General features: G+C 42.5%; 1 protein-coding gene across 2 annotated transcripts; it reads right to left on the bottom strand.

Moving 5' to 3' along the window:
• Positions 1–6,590: 6,590 nt before the first annotated feature.
• Positions 6,591–15,477, bottom strand: LOC142803811 (uncharacterized). 2 transcript variants are annotated; one of them, XM_075889935.1, is made up of 4 exons: positions 14,393–15,477; positions 13,603–13,860; positions 12,887–13,009; positions 6,591–12,339 (listed from the first exon to the last, which is right to left on the bottom strand). In XM_075889935.1, exons 2-4 carry the CDS (start codon positions 13,739–13,741, stop codon positions 12,167–12,169), a joined length of 435 nt encoding a protein of 144 aa, XP_075746050.1. In that variant the 5' UTR covers positions 13,742–13,860; positions 14,393–15,477; the 3' UTR covers positions 6,591–12,166. The 2 variants fall into 2 exon arrangements, with proteins under 2 accessions (XP_075746050.1, XP_075746051.1); XM_075889936.1 differs by having other exon boundaries at positions 6,593–12,339; positions 12,887–12,931.
• Positions 15,478–18,502: the final 3,025 nt, after the last annotated feature.

Genomic DNA, 18,502 nt, shown 5'->3' with positions numbered 1-18,502 from the left:
GTAAAAATTACCTTATGCAATCTCTAAGGCATAGCCTACGCTTGATACTAAATAAATTGGAAAGAAGAAGATTTATTCTAAATATTTTGAGGTGGAAACAAACTCGAGAATAATTATGCAAGTATGAATAAAAGAATAAAAGAAGCAGTTTGAACACTTTCACATTTTTTTTAATGTATTTTCCCTCAATGTTTCTATAAACATTGTATTATATCATAGTGCATCACAGCCATCTTTATACTAGTCATTTTCTTTATGTTGTAACTACCACTGTTTTTATGTATACCACTGCATCATTACATTTTCTCTTTCTAAATGCATTAGCTTTGTGTTTTTATAAATATCATGTTTGTAAGTGTTATTCAATTTGTTCTGTTTTTCAGTTACATTAAAATTGTGTATCTATTTCTGGAAATATACTAAAATGTATGTGTATGCTAATTTTGAAGTCACTTCTGCCAGGTGAGGTCGTTAAGGCACATTCAAGCAGTGTGACGCAGCTGTTCGCCTGACGGACCTCCAACAACTTTGTGGGAAAATAAAAACCTTTTTTATTCAGATTATGACTTCAGTTGGTCATAATGCTAGACATACACAAGTAGTGATGCCAAGTGCGAAAACGGTAAAGTGTACCAGCCTACCAGTATCTTTCTGAATTATGCCCCTCGGTCTTTAACAGAGAGCACGAAGAGTGAGAAGGGCATGGCAGTGGCGAGAGCACTGCTTTGTCCTAATGCGTTGCGCTTTTATGAACAGCTCATTCGTCATGTTCATGCAAACGGATCTGTGTTACATGTAACACAGATCCTTGGACAAGAAATGAAGGGAAAAACCCGCGTCACACAGGACAGTGACAGAGACGGAGGAAGCGCTGATGCGCTTCGTCCATCTCTTTCACTGTCCTGTGCCACGCACTGTCTTTTTTACTTCGTTGATCATGTACCAACCAGCCAAAATAAGCACTTTAGTGGACAAGAAGCTTCGGCGTCACGACTTAATGAAAATTTTGCACCTGCAGCGTCATTTTCATGCCGGTCTTAGTTGCCTATTGAGTCTGATATAAGCTTTCGTACCTGAAAAATACACGTAAGTCCTAAAATTTTCGGAGATGTCGCAGTGTAAGTAGCTCATATTCTCGATAAAATTACTTACCATATGCCTTATTACGCATGCTTCTGCATTGTTATTGTTTGTTGCACCAGACGGATGGCGCAAACGCAGGTATGCATACAACCAGACTTCATTTTTATAACTTTTCTCATGCCATGCTCTTGCTACGCCTATTCCTTTTAGGGAAATTTTGGAATACTTCCGTTAATCGCGTGGCAAAAAAAGAGCCTAATGAAAGATGCCCAGGACGAACCGAAGAGAACTGCGAGTCTGCGACATAAAGCGAATCACACAAAGCGGCAGGCACGGCACAACTTCTTCCTCGTTAGGCAAGCCGTCGACGAGATCGGAGGGCGAGTGGCGCGGAGCGAGCCGGCTGCGAATGTGCTTCACATCGCTGAGACCTATTTGTGCCAAAGGCACGTGCACTATGTTTCTCCGTCACTCGTTGCTTTTATGCTTCCTTCACCTTCCTGTTTACACGTTTCTGCTCTTACTGCGACGAGCTATGGTCCACACGTCATCAGGAGCACACGGAGCGTTCAGGTAAAAGTGCTCTAATTCCGCACAGTCATAAAGACCTCGTTTCTCGTTGTAACATGACCTACAGAGGCAGTCGTGCTCGCGTGATCATGATCTCACCTTCTCCCGCGGTGGGAATAGAGGCACGTTCCTTGTCGCAAGGACTTATCACTGTTGTTCTCGTGGGCGATAGTGTGCGGCAGGTGCTTGCCTCACTCTGTGTCCATGCCAGCCAAGTTGAAACTCCTAATGGCGCGTACCATCTAAGCTTTTCTGGAGTAGTGGCCAAAGGGAGGTATATGCGCAATGGCTTCCTACTATGATAGATATATAAATGTAATGTGTAGTTAAACCACGATGCATTGTGCATACGCAGAAGGATTGGGTACCAGTTGTCTTTAAACATTTACACTCAGGGCTTCGACGCGCCTCCAGAGCAGTGCGTACCAGCTGCAGCTGACGTCTTCTTCTATCTCTTCACAACCGTCTTGCCTCATCATAGCGTTACTTGTCAACACGTTTACTCACGTTTGCGTCATTATCGGTTCTTTGCCACCTACAGACTACATGCGTGATCCCAATTTCTTGCTCTCTGTTCAGCAGAACATAGGAAAACCCACGAAAAATCACTCAATCTGTTGGGCAAAGAACTGTATAAGCCAGTGCATTTTATTACATCCACGCACATTCATTATTTGTCACTCACAATATTGTTCTGTGCTGCTGGAGTTAACCATTCTCGTGCTGTCTGTGTTTGAAAATGCGGTAAACCATGCGTGTTAACTGCTTGTTCTAACCACGTAAAAGTTTGCACGACTGCTTTCCCTCATACCTTAGACAATTTGGAGATAATTACGCTTTATACACAATAATTTCATACATTCTTACCTATGAATATAATTTCACAGTGTCCTTACGGCGCTCTTCGATCACCTTTCTCATGAATCGTCGTTTTCCGCTTATGTACTCTGTGGTGCGAAACTATTCAGCCATTGAGAGAGCTCTTCTTCGCGAATGGCCTTCCTACCATGGGCAAAATCCAGTCGACCATGCCACCTCAGGCAATAGTCATCTTTGCCCAAAGCCACAACAGCACGTTCGTACAAAGAACCATGCGGCATTGCTTCTCCAGTATCACCTGGCCACTGTAACATTCACATAGCAGCAATGATTATTTGCCGGGAAAGAGGCGTGTGGCCTTTGGGACTCGTAAACGAACGTGCCTAGTGTCCCAAAGAGACCATCTACGGTCGTACGCTAGCAAAAAAGAGAAACAGCCCGAGATGTATCACTCGCAAGTTCTCCGTAAGCACCTTCGGTGCCGGGAACATGTCTTCTACTTGTACATGTTGAGTCGGTCGTAACTGCAGAAATTCACCACCACCTGGGGCTCGCTAACCTTGTGTGCTTCTAATTTTATTTGCTGATCTGCTTCATTTAGATTCCAGAGGTTTCCTGAGCGTCGATAGACTGTCATTTCTAAAACGATCTATACCTTGCTCATACGTGATGGAGAATGAATCTATTATCAATACTAGCCCAACAATGCGTCAAGTTATATTTTCTGCACTGAATATAATTTGGGACCAGCATTATTCCATATTATAGTTTCACCGTGGGTGCACATGAAAACCTCATTTTCAGAGTGCTTATTCAACACATGTATTAAGATATGTTTTCTCGCCGTGCGCTTTATCAAAAGTGTCCCAGAAACCACGTTTACGAACGGGGACACAAGCATGAAGGTTGCCCAGAAATCAATTTTGACGAACTCACTTTAAAATATAGTCGCATCGTATGGAATATGATACAACACAAGACGCAATCACAAAGCGAACAACAACAATATTTCAAATAAGACAATACGATACCTACATTCTACCAGTTTTAGAGTGCCTTATTTCCTTTCCTTTTTCTAACGAAAGATGCTCTTCGAGTGCTTAGACCATATGCAATTTTTATGCACACAAAATTCTATTTAACGTCTTCTACTCTCAGTAAAGCGTTTCTTTCTTTTTTTTTGCCATCTGTTGTCCATGAATCAACACCATGCGCATTCAGTTAGTCGCGAAATATCCACAAGCCTAATAATTTATTTCTTCAAGCCAGGAAAACTTGATCACAGCAATGTTTCGTAATAGCATTGTTGCAAAGCCACTTCTCCTCATTATGGTTGGCCGAAGTCAAAGGTCAAAAGGCGGAGGAGGGCTGTACCTTTTCCTAGGCAACTAGCTAGCCGAAAGCCAGTTTCACACTTTTCAGAGATCTAACTGATAGTACGCTAGGGCTCACTCTTTACAATAAATATAACGTAAGGTCAAACTCTATTGAGTACTTGTAGAAGACCGACTACTCTTTCTTAATGCAACGCTCAAAAGAAGTGACGTGGCGAAAAATGTACCACGCCGCAATACATGGGTGCTCTTTTGAGGGCTCTAGTTGTTCGTTGATTGAAGTGAATTAGGTTTTGTACTATCGACGTCACAGAACTAGAGTAAAATACTGAAAAAAAGCTTCGACATAGACGAAGCTAAGCCACTTTTTGAGAAAACAAGATGTGCGACTGGTGCCGGGATCGACAAACGAGTCCTTCTTTAGAGGCGAACTATTGAGAATTTCGAAACGGAGCAACCGAAAGACTTCACTGATATTCCATTTCAGCTTCAAGGGGGATCAGTGGCTAAGGTGCTCGGCTGCTCACCCTAAAGTCGCAGGCTTGATCGCGGCCATGGCAGTCGCATTTCGATTGAGGTGAAATTGGGGAGGCCCTCGTACTGTGCTGTACGTTCACGGTAAAGAACCTCAGATGGCCAAAGTTTCCTGGAGCCCTTCAGTACGGCGTCTCCCGTAATGATATGATGGTTTTCAGACGTAAAACGCTAGATATTATATTATTATTCTCTGGTATGCCCCGTCGCGGTGACCTAATGGCTAAGGTACTCGGCTGCTGACCCGCAGGTGGCGGGATCAAATCGCGGCTGTGGCGGCTGTATTTCCGTTCGAGGCGGAAATGTTGTAGGCCCGTGTGCTCAGATTTTTGTGCACGTTCAAGAACCCCAGGTGGTCGAGATTTCCGGAGCCCTACACTACGGCGTTTCTCATAATCATATGGCAGTTTTTGGAAGTTAAACGTCACGTATCAATCATCAATCAATGAATCAATTCTCTGGTATCACTCGCCTAGGGGCACATAAGAAAGGGTCTTGTGGAAGTTCCTTGTTGCAAGTTGGATTTGAAAGTACTTTGTACAGCTTACATCGTAACTATCCTGCCTGCGCCGAACAGGCAACATATATAGTCCCAACGTTCTCTTTGCTACAGGAAGTACAGTGGCAAGGTGCCCTGTTTGCAATACGTTATCCTATCTTACAGCCAACAATAGGCGTTCCAAAAGCAATGACACACTTTGCTGTTGCTGCGCGTGGTAGTGATAAAGATGACAAAGCATAAGTTCTGATGTTGTATCACGAACACTGCGTGGTATGATTAGCAGTATATTACCAGCGAACCTGAAAAAATTTCGCTTACTATGGACACCTGGCCACTGTGTGATTTATCCAAATGAGATTGCAGACTCATTAGCCAAAGCATCTTTAAGCGGACCACTCTTACCTATTTTACCTGATTTCGCCTATGTAACAGCACTCAGATATAGAAATGCTTGTTTGCACAAGGAAATAGAAAAATTATCATTGGATAAAGTCAGAGACTTCGTACATCTAAGATTTTGCTGGAACAAACAGTGGTGTGTATCTCGGCAGTTGGAAATTACAATCACCAGATTACGATGCAGAATTCCACACCTGAATTATTACCTACATAAAGCTGGACTCACAGCATCTCCGTTATGTCTCTTTTGCAAGGAATCAGAATCATTAGATAATTTCTTTTTATCCTGTGAACAATATTCTTATCAAAGGAAAAGATACCTAGTCGAACCAATTGAGAAGCTAGGTTTAAAAATAAACGTGAAAGTAATTTTATTCTTCGGAGGGATTACATTAGGTTATAGCCACAGGGAGATTTACTCTGCCGTGTGTGCGTACATAACGGCAACAAAAAGATTACCTTGTTAGTCTATTGTTGTTATTATTTACGGCTACGAGACTACCTGAATGCCTGACTCATAATTAACTCACTTGATGATCCTGCCGCCCGGTCCTTGGCCGATCCCCCTTTGTGGGCGAGTGCCAGCAAAGCTAAAGGCTCATCATTATCATCATCATCATCATCATCATCATCATCATCATCATCACTGCGTGGTGCCGTTACGTATAAGTTGCTGTGCGTGGTGGTGATGAAGAAGACGAAGCAGAGGTTCTGATGTTGTATCCTGAACACTCGCGGTGCCGTAACTTATAAATAGGAGCCGGCAACCAGGCGCTACTTTCGGTTTCAAGAAACATGCACGCTTGTAGCGGTTGCTGGGCATCCTCAGATCTGATTGAACAGAGTGAAGCTGAAGCTGATAAGTGGATGTTCGCATTTATTGATTTTCACAAGCTTTTACTTCATTTATCGACTTTCACAACTTTTTGTCGTCATATGAAAAATATGAAGGAGCTTGATATCACAGTGACACACTCTTTTGTTGTTTTTTTTTTGTTTTTTGTGCGTGGATTTTAAATCAGCGGAAGCGCGGGAAGTGGTTGTTTTGAGTTCGTGATGCTTGCCTCTGCTCCTTCTCGCCACTCGCTCAGTGATATCACAAGTTAGATCGTGCTCAGTTTTCGCCCTCGGTCGGCAGGCCAAGTACGGGGAAAACAAGACAGAAAGTTATGGTGTGCAGAAAACGTAAGCGGCAGTGAGCTAAGCCGCGCAAGCATAGATCAATATATAATGTATTTTTATGTTACTCACTCTGCGCAAGTTAATTGGGCAACACGTGTTTTTCGCGGCTATGCGGTCTGTTGACTCGGGTATTTCCAGTTCCGTGAAGGTTCCAGGTTTGATTGCTTGTGTGGTTTGACGTCCCAAAACCACCACATGTATATGAGAGGCGCCGTAGTGCAGGGCTCCGGAAATTTCGACCACCTGGGGTTCTTTAACGTGTGCCCAAATCTGAGCACACTGGACTTTAGCATTTTTGCCTGCATCGAAAATGCAGCCGCCGCAGGCGGGACTCGGTCGCGTGACCTGCAGGTCAGCAGCCGCGTACCTTAGCCACTAGGTCACCGCGACGGGCAATCTTCCAGGTTTCCTGCTGACAACAGGTGAGCACAGTTGTTTGGACCCAATATTAGAGCAGCTGTATTGATTTTTCGAGTGCGTGAGCAATCTCAATTCTCAGTAAGCCTACCTGGACTGACAGAAGTGGCGCTTCACTACGCTATTTGCACAAGACAGCAATCGAGCCTCTGCCAGCCAAATACGTTTGATGAAAGACTTGTATTGGTGTTTACTCGGCTACATAGCTTCTTTTGTTTTACTTTTGGCGTGTAGTTCGAACGATGTAAAGCAATTAAAACTTCTTCCGGTCAATACAATTCATGTAACCATGGTTTTAAACTTTTTGGGGCTTTACTTCTAACACTGTCACTCAAATATATGAGATGGACTAAATGCCTCTAGAAATTGTCGCAGGGAATGTTGTTTAAGCCAGCGTTTTGTCAAATGAACTTTTCTTCGTCTAGGCAACGATGTTGCTCTGACAAAAGCAATGCAACTAACTTGCTGAAATATTGTTTCCAGCGAGGTTTTCGAAGAATTTCTCATCGTTGTAAGCCTCCTCGTTCTTCTGGGGCCGAATTCACAAAGCTTTCTCTTTGGCTACGCATTTTCTTAGCCAAAAATTCTCTTATCTGGAGGGATTACTATAGCGCGGGTATGAATTTAACTTATTCGGCACTTAAGAGGGCAAGGAGGACACACGATAGCCGATGAAACGACAAGGAAATAAATAAGTGTGTGCCGATAATATCAACGTAGCACGCAAAGCGTCTAGAATCGAGAGTATACGATGATAGCCAATGACTTGCTGCATCTAGGTTTCAGTTCCGCGAGCGTCTGCTACAGCGCTTACGGGATGCCGCGTACGTTGTAATAGACGTTTTGGTGGGCTGTGCAAAGCCAAGCACTCGCCTTTAATTAACGACTGTAGCTAAAAAAAATAATTGCTCGATGGCCTTAAGCAACCGAGCAATCCATGCACTATCTCGCCAAGTACAAGTAAACAACACTCCAGGCGCACCACATAAATGAAACCACACATATATCGATGCATGCAATGTTTGAAAATGTGCCTCGAATGTCTTCCCCTATTTAACGCGACCAGTTACCTTACATTTCATTGAAGCTGCGCTGCTACTTAACTAATTCGGTGCAATCTAGCACGGTATAGTGGTGAACGTAAGGGTGTTTTGTAGCTATAGTCAAAGGTAGCCTTTGTTACAATATTCTTATTACAAGACACATGAGCGACTTTGGTGCCTGAAAACGAATTGTGCGGAAATAGATAATAGCAGTAATCAAATGAAATTGTGAGCGCAATTTCGCTGGTTCCATGCACCGCAGCATTTTTATAAAGCCGGAATGCGAGAACGTGCATACACTTACGCTTAGGTATATGTCTACGTAAAATGAGGGAGACTCGTCGGGAGGTGTCTCAGTGCTAATGCTTTTCACAAAACACGGTGCAAATATTTCGTCCAGCGTTGTTTGAGTGCGCAAACAGAGCAAGGGACGTGTGTACGAGTCTTGAGGTTGAGAGACGTTATCACACGTGCTAAAAGAATGGAGAGAGAGAGAGAGAGAGAGAGAGACTCTCGTTTCGGCTTCGCGAAAGCTTGAAATTGATAGATAACAAAGACAATTTTCTGGCCCAGTCGACGTCAGGGAAGTAGCGACAGCCACTCAGAAAGCGAGATGAAGTGTGACTGTCCTTAGATGTGAGAATCAATGCTAATTAGGAGAGTTGAGTTAATGAGCCAAAACTTTCCTAAATAACAATAATGGAAGCAAACTGAGCATTCGTCTAGTGAAAGTGACACTAGTGACCGTGAACTCATAATAGTTGATTAGCGTTGTCACAGGCTGATATATATTTTTATTTTCTTATTTATATTTGGCGAACTATGAGAAGGTAGCCTACGTTAGAGCCGGCTATCCCAACGTCACGACAGTAATGTACAAGAGTAAATAGCGCACGATTATACAGTCATACGTGGCGGGTTCTATCTTCTAGTAACCTTGGGCAAACGCATTCTAACAATTTTTTCTATTTTTGACAAAGTTTCACCGGACGTTTTTGCATTTGGCTTCATTCGAAGGAATGACGATATATCAGCAATAGGGCGAATGCAAGCACCGCTGCAGTGGACGAGCGGTTACAGCGCTCAACTACAATTTAGGAGGTGCTTGGTTCGATTCGCAGAATCACTGAGCACTTTTTTTTTTCAAGAGGTTGCCCGGCCTGACATTATGCATGGTGGCGGGTACTAATTTTTTGAGAAGTAGGCTTTCGCACTTGCTTCTTTCACTCCCCTTTTGACCCAAAAGCGCTGTACTGTGTTCCTTCAAAAATTAAACAATTCAGGGTTCATAATTTTCTCCTCCATCCTCTCTTATCGCAAAAGTGTCCAGTGCTGAAATACCAATATCATACCAGGTATATTACTTTTCACGTGTTTGGATATTCGACCAGCAATCAGTCTTCACGGTGTTTTGAAGAAAATGTACACATGCAGTGAGCTAACTGCTTGCAGCCAAGTTGACTGCCTTTGTAGGGACACGCTTTCGTGCTAATTTGGTGGGCATCATCACATGCGGCAATACCAAAGAGCACGGACAGTTAGAGCAGACACAAACAGAGTGATTAGTTTGTGTCTTCTCTCTCGCTATCTGCCATGCTGCGCGCTTCAGTGTAATGTCGCTGTCAATGGTTAAATTGAACTATAGCAGTTAATCGAGTTCTGCTGAGAGGGTCCCCTATTGTCCAGAATGGAACAGAACAATGGCAATTTGATTTGTGGGATAAAGAGATACCCTGGTTTTGGTTACTAGAATAAATTGCTAAACTGAAGTTTATTTTTTAATAACAACAGTTCCAGTGCAGATGAAAGGTGCATGGACAAAATTCGTCTATTCAGCTTGACTAGGTTTGTGACCTTAATTGTAATTGCGAACCGGTATCACAGTATGCATAAATATCACACACATATACAACCACCGGTGATAGCTTGCTTATTCTGATTAAAATTGAAAGGTTGAAATCGACATATTCAACCAACGCAATGTGTATGAGATATGCCATGTAGAGTAGCTACGCTCTAAACTAATTTTCGCAGGTTCGTTCCATTTTACTTAATTTCTTGCCCATGACTGTAGGTTGGTAAATGAAACAACTTCTTTGAACACACATATTCTGTGTAAGGTTACATTTATTTTTATGCAGTACAAAACAAATTGAAATGTATAATGGCTCAAAAGAGGAATAACTAGAAACAAATTCAGCCAAATTATTACCAAACTTACTCACCAATGATAAGCGGATTCTCATTTAAAAGATACATACATACATACATACATACATACATACATACATACATACATACATACATACATACATACATACATACATACATACATACATACATACATACATACATACATACATACATACATACATACATACATACATACATACATACATACATACATACATACATACATACATACATACATACATACATACATACATACATACATACATACATACACACACACGCACACACTCAGGTGTAAATATTAAAATGAATGGCTATAAAACAACAATTCTAATACACTCATTTTGAATATACTACAGAAAGTAACTTACGAGAGAAATCCACCGGCACTGTTATGTCTGAACACGGTGTTTCTCGAACTATCTCGCAAAAGCTTGATGCATAGTTTTCTGCTGCTGCCCAGTGACAAGTAGTTTTTATAAAAAACACAAGAATAAAGCCCTTGACAATGTCATGCTAAAGAAAAGGGCTGTGCATCAATATTTTGTACATGTCTGCAATATCACTCTGTTTATTTACATAGCTTGGCTCATTCACAACCCACTAACAAAGCATGTTAGGACACTTGGGCTGAAAGTTGGCACAGCGCGAGTGAATTCTAGACAAAACACGAATAATACAATTATAAGCTACTAAGCTCCTTGGTGCAAACAGTGTTTATATTGACAGCTATAGGTTCCATTTCGTTTCCCCAAAACACTTCTCAAAAGTACAATCAACTTTATTTAGCTAAAGGTTTCTATTCTGGCGCGTCGTGGTGGCTCAAGGGTGGAAGCGACTCTTTCGGCCAAGGAAACAAAGATCAATTATTTTTCAGTTCGTGAATTCACCCCATGCTAACATTGAGGCAGCTGGTAAGAGTGCTTTTGGAGAGAGGAAACCACCACATTCCCACCAGTTGTGGCCATGGGTAGCTACTTCACTTGGACAAAAATTATGAAAAACACTCCTCAAGAAGACTTCAAAGTTTGCACATCAACACAGTTTCCATACAGCTGTCTATTAGTCTGCTTGAAAAATATTGAGTTTACTGGTGGGCAAAGACTGTACACTATGTGAGGTGATGCTCCAGTGCACTGCATGTGTGTCTTGCTGCTGGCCTGAACTGCGATGTTGCTCAGCACATATGTGTAAAATAACAACTAATACTATGCCACTGCAAAGTAATTATGTGTCATTTGCATGAAACAGGGACCACAATAAAAGAACATAACAACATTTGCCTTCACAAAGTTCAAAAAATGTAAATAAACTTTCACAGAGTTTTCACAGTTCATCTGAGGATAGTAATATTGGTTGTAAACACATTCTTACTTCCACTAACAAACTATTTTAAGATGCCAGATTCAATATTAGAGTATACCAGCACTTTTGTAGGGCTAAACAATTGTACAGGCACCTAGAAAAACACAAGTGAATGCATGCTATAGCTACATATAAAAATAAATACTTTTATTTCTAGTCTGAAGAGAGCTGCATAGATGATAAGTCACTTGCATTACATTATGAACAAACGTATCCGAGCAAAGTATACATTTAAAAAGTTACACTTACACAGTAGATAAGTAGACTGTTGAAGGACGGACAGGCAGTGGGATAATACCCAAGCATTAAAATCTACTGTTAAGATATACTAGGAGTAGTGATGATCCTCTTCCTTCCAAATAAAATAATCCACATAGATTCACTTCCCAGAGCTTATACACTCATGGCATCATTGGTACTATACAAATGAGTGTACACTGAAGGATTACATCGACTAAGTACATGATTACTGCATCCATGGCTTTACGTCTTGTACTACAAAGAATGCAAACACAGTTACCATTGGCGACCATGGATGCTGTGATTTCTGGCATGTAAATGTAGAGGCACGCAGGCACTTAACACACATGTTAAAAACTTCAGCTCAAAAATATTTGCCCACTAACACTACAGCAGCCTTTAAATTAGTGTCATAGTTTGGTATCTTCCATGCAAAATATAAATAATTTCGAATGCAAGCAAATGAGCTGCTGAATAATGCACTGCTAAGAAGTTAAGCAGCAGCTGCTCCTGACATCCATGTGCTCTTTCTGCTGTTGTAAACTTTGAGCAGGCGAACAGTCACTGGCAGTCCCTTTATACTTGTTGGTCTTCTGTGCTCTGTTCTTGATACACTGTACATGACCGTGGAGCACCGAACCCCTTGTTACTGCTGGAACTTAAAAAAATACAGATCATTGTTACAACCATGCTACATGCAAGAGTGTATAGTTGTCAATTACGTGCTCATATTTGCAGATAATGTATTTTCAGAAGCCAATGACAAGCCTCAACACACACACACACAAACAGTGAAGACTGAAAATATACTTAATGTGATACAAGAGCAAAACTACAATGTTATAAATGAAGGCATGAAACTTCTGCCAGACATAAAAAGCCAATAAAGTTTCTATTTTGACTTTACACTAGGTTCGAGAAGCACACCACAAATAAGTTCACTAAGAAACACAAGTTAGACTGCATTACAACACAACAGCCAATGTTCATAACTTTAAGGCTGGCTAACATAGCCAGCTTACCCTACTGCGTATAGGAGCAAACGGGCAGTCTAGAAGACACAAAGAACTTGTGGATTATGAGTGTGCTTGTTGCTGACATCTATTATTCTAAATGAAGAAAACCTTTCAAAAATGCACTTCATCAGGGGAAATAATCATACGCAACAAACACAACGGGCTCCTAGAGGTGCCACCAACACTCACCATTATTGTTGATACCAGTGTCTTGCCAGATGGATATGCTGCGTCCTGCACAGAACACCAATGGAGCGCTCCATGACTTCGATTGTATGTGTGCTAGCTGCATCGCTCTGCTGCTGAAATAGGCTAGCCACAGACAGATAAATGAGAAGCCATGGCTTTAAAACACACTGAACGTCACCTTTAGAGACCAACAATGCATACTTAGGTCAGGTACAATTTGTAGAAAAATATATATCACTATGCAATCGTGGTGAACATGTTCGGCTGAAACACAAGCAACAGCACTGAGAGAGAAAAAGCTACATTAGGTAAAAGATGCAGTTACTGGCCCTATGTCATCTGAGGCTTCTTCAATAGGTCTTTCTCCTTGCAAGTTGTGAACAGCCAGGCAATTTTCACCCACTTGCTATTTCCTTCCAGAGCACTTGATCCACAGAGGGAGCCACAAGCTCGAGAGCTCAATAAGGAATCAAAGTATTTGTGCTCGTTTCAAAGCACAAGCTTTTGAGTCTCAGATTATTGGAGTTTCATTCATAAGCTGCAGGCTTTCATCTTTCAACATTCTCAATTATCTTGCAATTTAGTTCTATAAATGTTGAATAAGAATTATGTGTAAGAATATTACAGGTATCCACTGAAAGCAACCATGCTTGGGTTTAAAATTTCTGCACAGTAAGTGGTGTTCACGTAATCATATGTATTAAAGAAAAACTGACCTTGCAGCCAGCCGTTAGGCAGTTTTGTGCCCTCGAAGCTCCCAAGCAGATTGCAGTCCTTCCAGATGAGGCTGCCATGCATGCTTCCACGCCACATCCGCTGAATGATAACAGTCCCAGCAGTGACATAGGCTTGCATAGTTAGGGAGAACGTGTCCTTCCTATTTTTGTACAGGTGCTCCAAGTAATGATGAGGATTGATGTGCCAGAATGTGCAACCGATGCATCACAGGACCTTAACAAACCAATCTCTGCGATCTGTGAAGAGCCAAAAACAAGATATTGAAAAACAATCATTAAAAGCACTCACTTCTAATACTTATTTGAGGAAGCTATCACTTCGTTAAAGTGACCAAAATCTGCTATAATCACTTTGAAATAAACTGAAGCATCATGTAAAATTTACGTACCGCAGTATATATGTCCTACTGAAGTGTAGTACTACCACAGTGGTAATCGTCTATAGAACTAATTTTCCAAAATAACATAAATTTTTTTAGTGCAACCTGGCTCCTGAAAAATAAATTCACATTAACTTTCCAACTATCAAACGTGGTCAATCGACAGGCCCAACCTCATAATCACACAAGAGCTCACTTGTATCAAATCACAAAAACTTTTTATGTATTTGCTCTATATTATATGTATGTATGTAACAGTAGTAGTAAATTTTTCATGCTTCAACTTACTATAGAAAACATTACATCTGATGGGCTTAAAAACTTGCACACGTTATAGAACTGCGTGAATTATAGTACCGGTGAAGTTTAGTTCTGCAAGGTGAACTCACCGATGGCAGCATTTAGTAGCCGTCGGTGTCATGAGGAACCAAGTACGGCCAACAGGCAAAGGGCATCTGCAGACTGGAAGCTGCCAATTACAGCAATGAAGGGCTGGCCAGGCGTGCACGTCCATTGATTAAGTGTAAGAACTGGTTATGACCGACTGTTGTCAAGGCTCTAGTGCCGTGCAAAACGATGGCCAGACAAACTCGGAAACCTGTAGTTAGGCGATATTGGCCTACAACTTCATCCAAAGAAAGGCACCGGTGAAATCTTTGCTTTTTCTGGGGGCCGAAGGGAAGCTTGATGTTCACGGGCTCTCGCTGCCACATAGAACTCTCAAGTTGTTACCGAAGAACAGTCTAGGCGCGCTTCCAAAGTAACACGATCCACAACAGAATGTAGCATCTCGCAGTTTTGGTTGATCACATCACAGCGCTAGGACAATGGTTATCACAAAAAGGAGAAGTGACGACTTAATAAACAAAAGCGCCAAGCTGCCCCACCACAACTTCGCAGGGCAAAACAGTTATCAACGCTGTCTTTCAATTTTCGGTCACACGAGCACAGCTTGTTCACAAGTCTTGGAACGTCAACACAGCACCACTGTTAACAACGAACATCGTTTCACTCCCGAACAGTACATTGCTCTCAAGTAAATAGAAGCGTACGGGCTAACTAGTGGCGAAGCAAGAACCTAGCGCGTAGTTTATACGTTTCCGTACGTACTTGGGGTCACTCAAGTAACGTGTCAAAACGCTGCCAATCCGAAATGTCGCACAGCACCCAACTGAGAGACTGGAAAGTCAAGCGAACGAACTGTTACCGGCACACAAACACACATTGCATGCTTCTTGAGTGCTAGTTGCCGTCGATACATCGACGCCGATCCCCGCTTGATAACCACGCCGACGCACAGGCTTCGCTGCGCTTCACCGTACACCATTGCACTGCCACAACTTTCCGCACCGCTTACACGCACCGAAAGAGCTGCTGTAATCACAACACATCCGGTCAAACGCTGAAGTAACTCGTGCGAGAAGCATTTGCTGAAAGTCGCACCGACCGATATGCAGTTTACGACGCCATGTTGTTTTTGACAACTGCACCGCACGTAAGAGAGCTCTTAGAAAGTACTTGCACTATTTTCACGGCGTGAAAACATTTTCTCTTATGTGCGAGGGGGGTGATACAACGAACAGGACAGGCGTGCCAGATGAAAGAAGTGTTTCGGCAACGTCACGGAGTGAGCTGATGTAGAGGGTATTGCTTCACAACCAATCACAAGTTGTGCCTGTCGGCCAAGCCGTCGTCTGCTCGCGTTTGTCGTCTGCTTCGATCAGAGCATGCGACAGGGGATTCGCCTTCGCAACGCTATTATTCTCAGGTCAAGTGGTCGCTGCGTCGCACAAAATACATGTCAGTGGCTCGCTCTACCTTTGAATGATGTTCGTGCGCCAAGTTAAATGGCTGGTAATTCACGCAGGGATGAATTCAGCTAAGGTTTACTCCAGAATCGTGAGGGTTTGCATATTTTCGGTGTCATACAAAGTTACTAGGGTCATTTCATTACGATTGCTTGCCATATTATCACGGTCCATATCGGTGTCTGAACAGTGAGGGTGAAGATGCATGATTTGTTTGTAGTTCCATGCGTAATCACGCGCACCCCTAATACGCTCTGGTTTACAAAGTACGCTTTGTTCCAGATCGTCCCAAAGTGTATCGACAGCTGTATTTCAGAGATCGCAACCATTGGACAGTTAGAGCCAATGAAAGTACACTAGGGCACAAACTTTATGAACCACTCACTGAAAACTTCCTCTCATTTTTATTTTCAATAGCGTGCAAAGAATGTGCTCCCATTAAGCTCTCTGGTGGTAATTTCCACCAATGAGGCAAGGATCTCGAGTCGCACTTTTAATTGGATGAGATGGGGCGCAACACAACAACATAACAAATAAGGTTGATCCTACGCCATGCCGTGTTCAAATGCACCGACCATTCACGTATCACATTCGTTTTCATCCAACCACAAATCTTTACATGCGTAGTTTTATGCCATTGACGCCCAATAGAATTCTTCAATTACTGCGACTTCGAACTTATTGGACGATGGTGGTTGTCAACACCATCCACTGCGTACAAGGGAAACAACACGCGAAGCTCAAAGCGCCGAAAGAAATAAAAACGCACCAGCAGTCATCAGGCAGCCCTTAATGGGCGTGAATTAACTCAAAACCAGCCAGGGCACCAAAGTATACCGCCGCGGCAGCAGGTTCTAAGTAGCCACATTGTTCCTAAGAGTGGTCCGGACCACTCTTAGGATTTTCTCTCAGCCATGCTGTTTTTACGCACAATTTCGCTTCGTGAATCCACTTACGAGCACTTTTTGGTGACGTAAGCAAATATAGCAACTGCATCACCATCGCTGACGTGTTCCCGGGCAGTCACAGCGCGCTTTATTTGCAGCAGCCGATGTGACAACGATGGCCTTTTACGACGTTTTTTCGTTTCGTGAATCGACTTACGCAACAAAATTTCTCTTGAGCAAAAATGTTTTCGTAAGTGAGTTTTGTGAATCCTGCCCCTGAGCATCTATTTCGTTCGGTACTTAAGTTCTGTAAAAAAAGTATCTGCGGCGTCATAACATTCGTGATTTAAACAAATACAATGTGTCCTACTCGTAATTGTTAACAAAATTTGCATTGTTCACATATTCAAGGTTCAATGTTTCCTCTTTAAATCCATATGTCAGTTCTAAATTAAAGCTGCTTTGATAAATTGACCCTTTCACAGCACGTTTCCCAAAGCACACCGCAGAGTCCTATCAGTGCCACAGGCATGCGTAGTGTGTTTCTTACATCACTAGTTATATTTAGTCCCTCTTCTCCTCCTTGTTTACTCATTCCTGCTGTTAAGCGACGTGACTTATAATAAGCTGAGTTAGAGCTGCTTCACACACGCGCCCAGTAGAATAACGGTGAGACGCTTGCGACATGGAAAGCGCCGGCAGTCCCAGTGCGGGAGAGGATGAGATGGTGATTGCGCCAGCCCAGCTGTCTCACAAGCTCTCGTGATCATGTGAAATGGGACGCTTACGACTTTTGCGCAACTGCAGCGCTTCCATCTCGGCGGTCAGTCTATTCCAAATAACAAGATGTGCACACCAGGCAAGTTACGACTTATGGTGGCGAAAGCTAAACTTTCTTTTCTTCAATGGTGGCCAAAGAGACGAATAGGAAATTTTTATTCCTACAGGAATGAAAACATAAACGTAACACATAGGTAAAGCACAATTCAGTGTGGACGTAGAGCAGGACTTGGGACCAATTCTCTTAATGCACATACACCCACGGCTATCTGTAAAAAGATGTTTGAGTTGAAGTGTTCTGCCTCCCCCCACCCCCCACAGTTCTCCCTCATCCTATCGCTATGTGTCAACACGTGTATTTAGTTGGCGTGATTCGTTATTTTTGTTCATGTTAAGACTACGCATACGAGCATGTATTTTTGCTCTGTGCAGGAAAACATACGCAGGGCACCCATGAAATATTCTTAAGTATGTTGCGCAACGCGCTTAATTCTCCCACTATGGCTCTTATTACAGAACAAGGCATTGCTTCAGGCTAGAGTAGTATTACGTTATTAAAAGCTTTATAGCACGGCAGTTCTTGCCCAGAAAGCAAAGAAACCTGACAGGCACAAGTGCTTTCATCGAACAAGGCGTTGCTTCGGCCTAGTAGGCAGAGTGCTCATGCCTGTCGTGTTTCTTTGTCCTTTGTGAGAGAAGCTAGTACTTTCTATTACACCTACGTGGGTTGATTTGTTCCTCCTTTGGAAGTTACTGCGTACTCCTTGAATGAGCTGGTCTCGGGGTTTCCATATTTCATATTGCGCTTAAGCACACGGGGTAGCAACTTATCATAACCGAAGAAATGTTACCCCATCTGCTTCCCATATTCAGGCGGTTTTATCGAACCTCGCCATTTCGGTGACACGAACGCTTTATATGCGTTTACAATTCACACAATATTTTGCAGTTGTGTTTGGGCGCTAAGCCATCATCGAAACAACGACTTATCGCTTTCAGCTTTATGTACTACTGAAGTGTGGAA

Source organism: Rhipicephalus microplus, chromosome 3 (assembly GCF_043290135.1).
Source record: "Rhipicephalus microplus isolate Deutch F79 chromosome 3, USDA_Rmic, whole genome shotgun sequence".
Taxonomy (NCBI): domain Eukaryota; kingdom Metazoa; phylum Arthropoda; class Arachnida; order Ixodida; family Ixodidae; genus Rhipicephalus; species Rhipicephalus microplus.
This window is presented reverse-complemented; position numbering and strand designations above follow the sequence as displayed.

What these genes read in the sequence shown, in the direction of transcription:
- LOC142803811 (XM_075889935.1), bottom strand. Translation starts at nt 13,741, where the DNA reads ATGCAAGCCTATGTCACTGCTGGGACTGTTATCATTCAGCGGATGTGG. An exon ending in GCCTAACGGCTGGCTGCAAG is followed by an intron (nt 13,010 to 13,602) that starts GTCAGTTTTTCT and finishes GTCTGTGGCTAG; the next exon opens with CCTATTTCAGCAGCAGAGCG. An exon ending in CACTGGTATCAACAATAATG is followed by an intron (nt 12,340 to 12,886) that starts GTGAGTGTTGGT and finishes TATTTTTTTAAG; the next exon opens with TTCCAGCAGTAACAAGGGGT.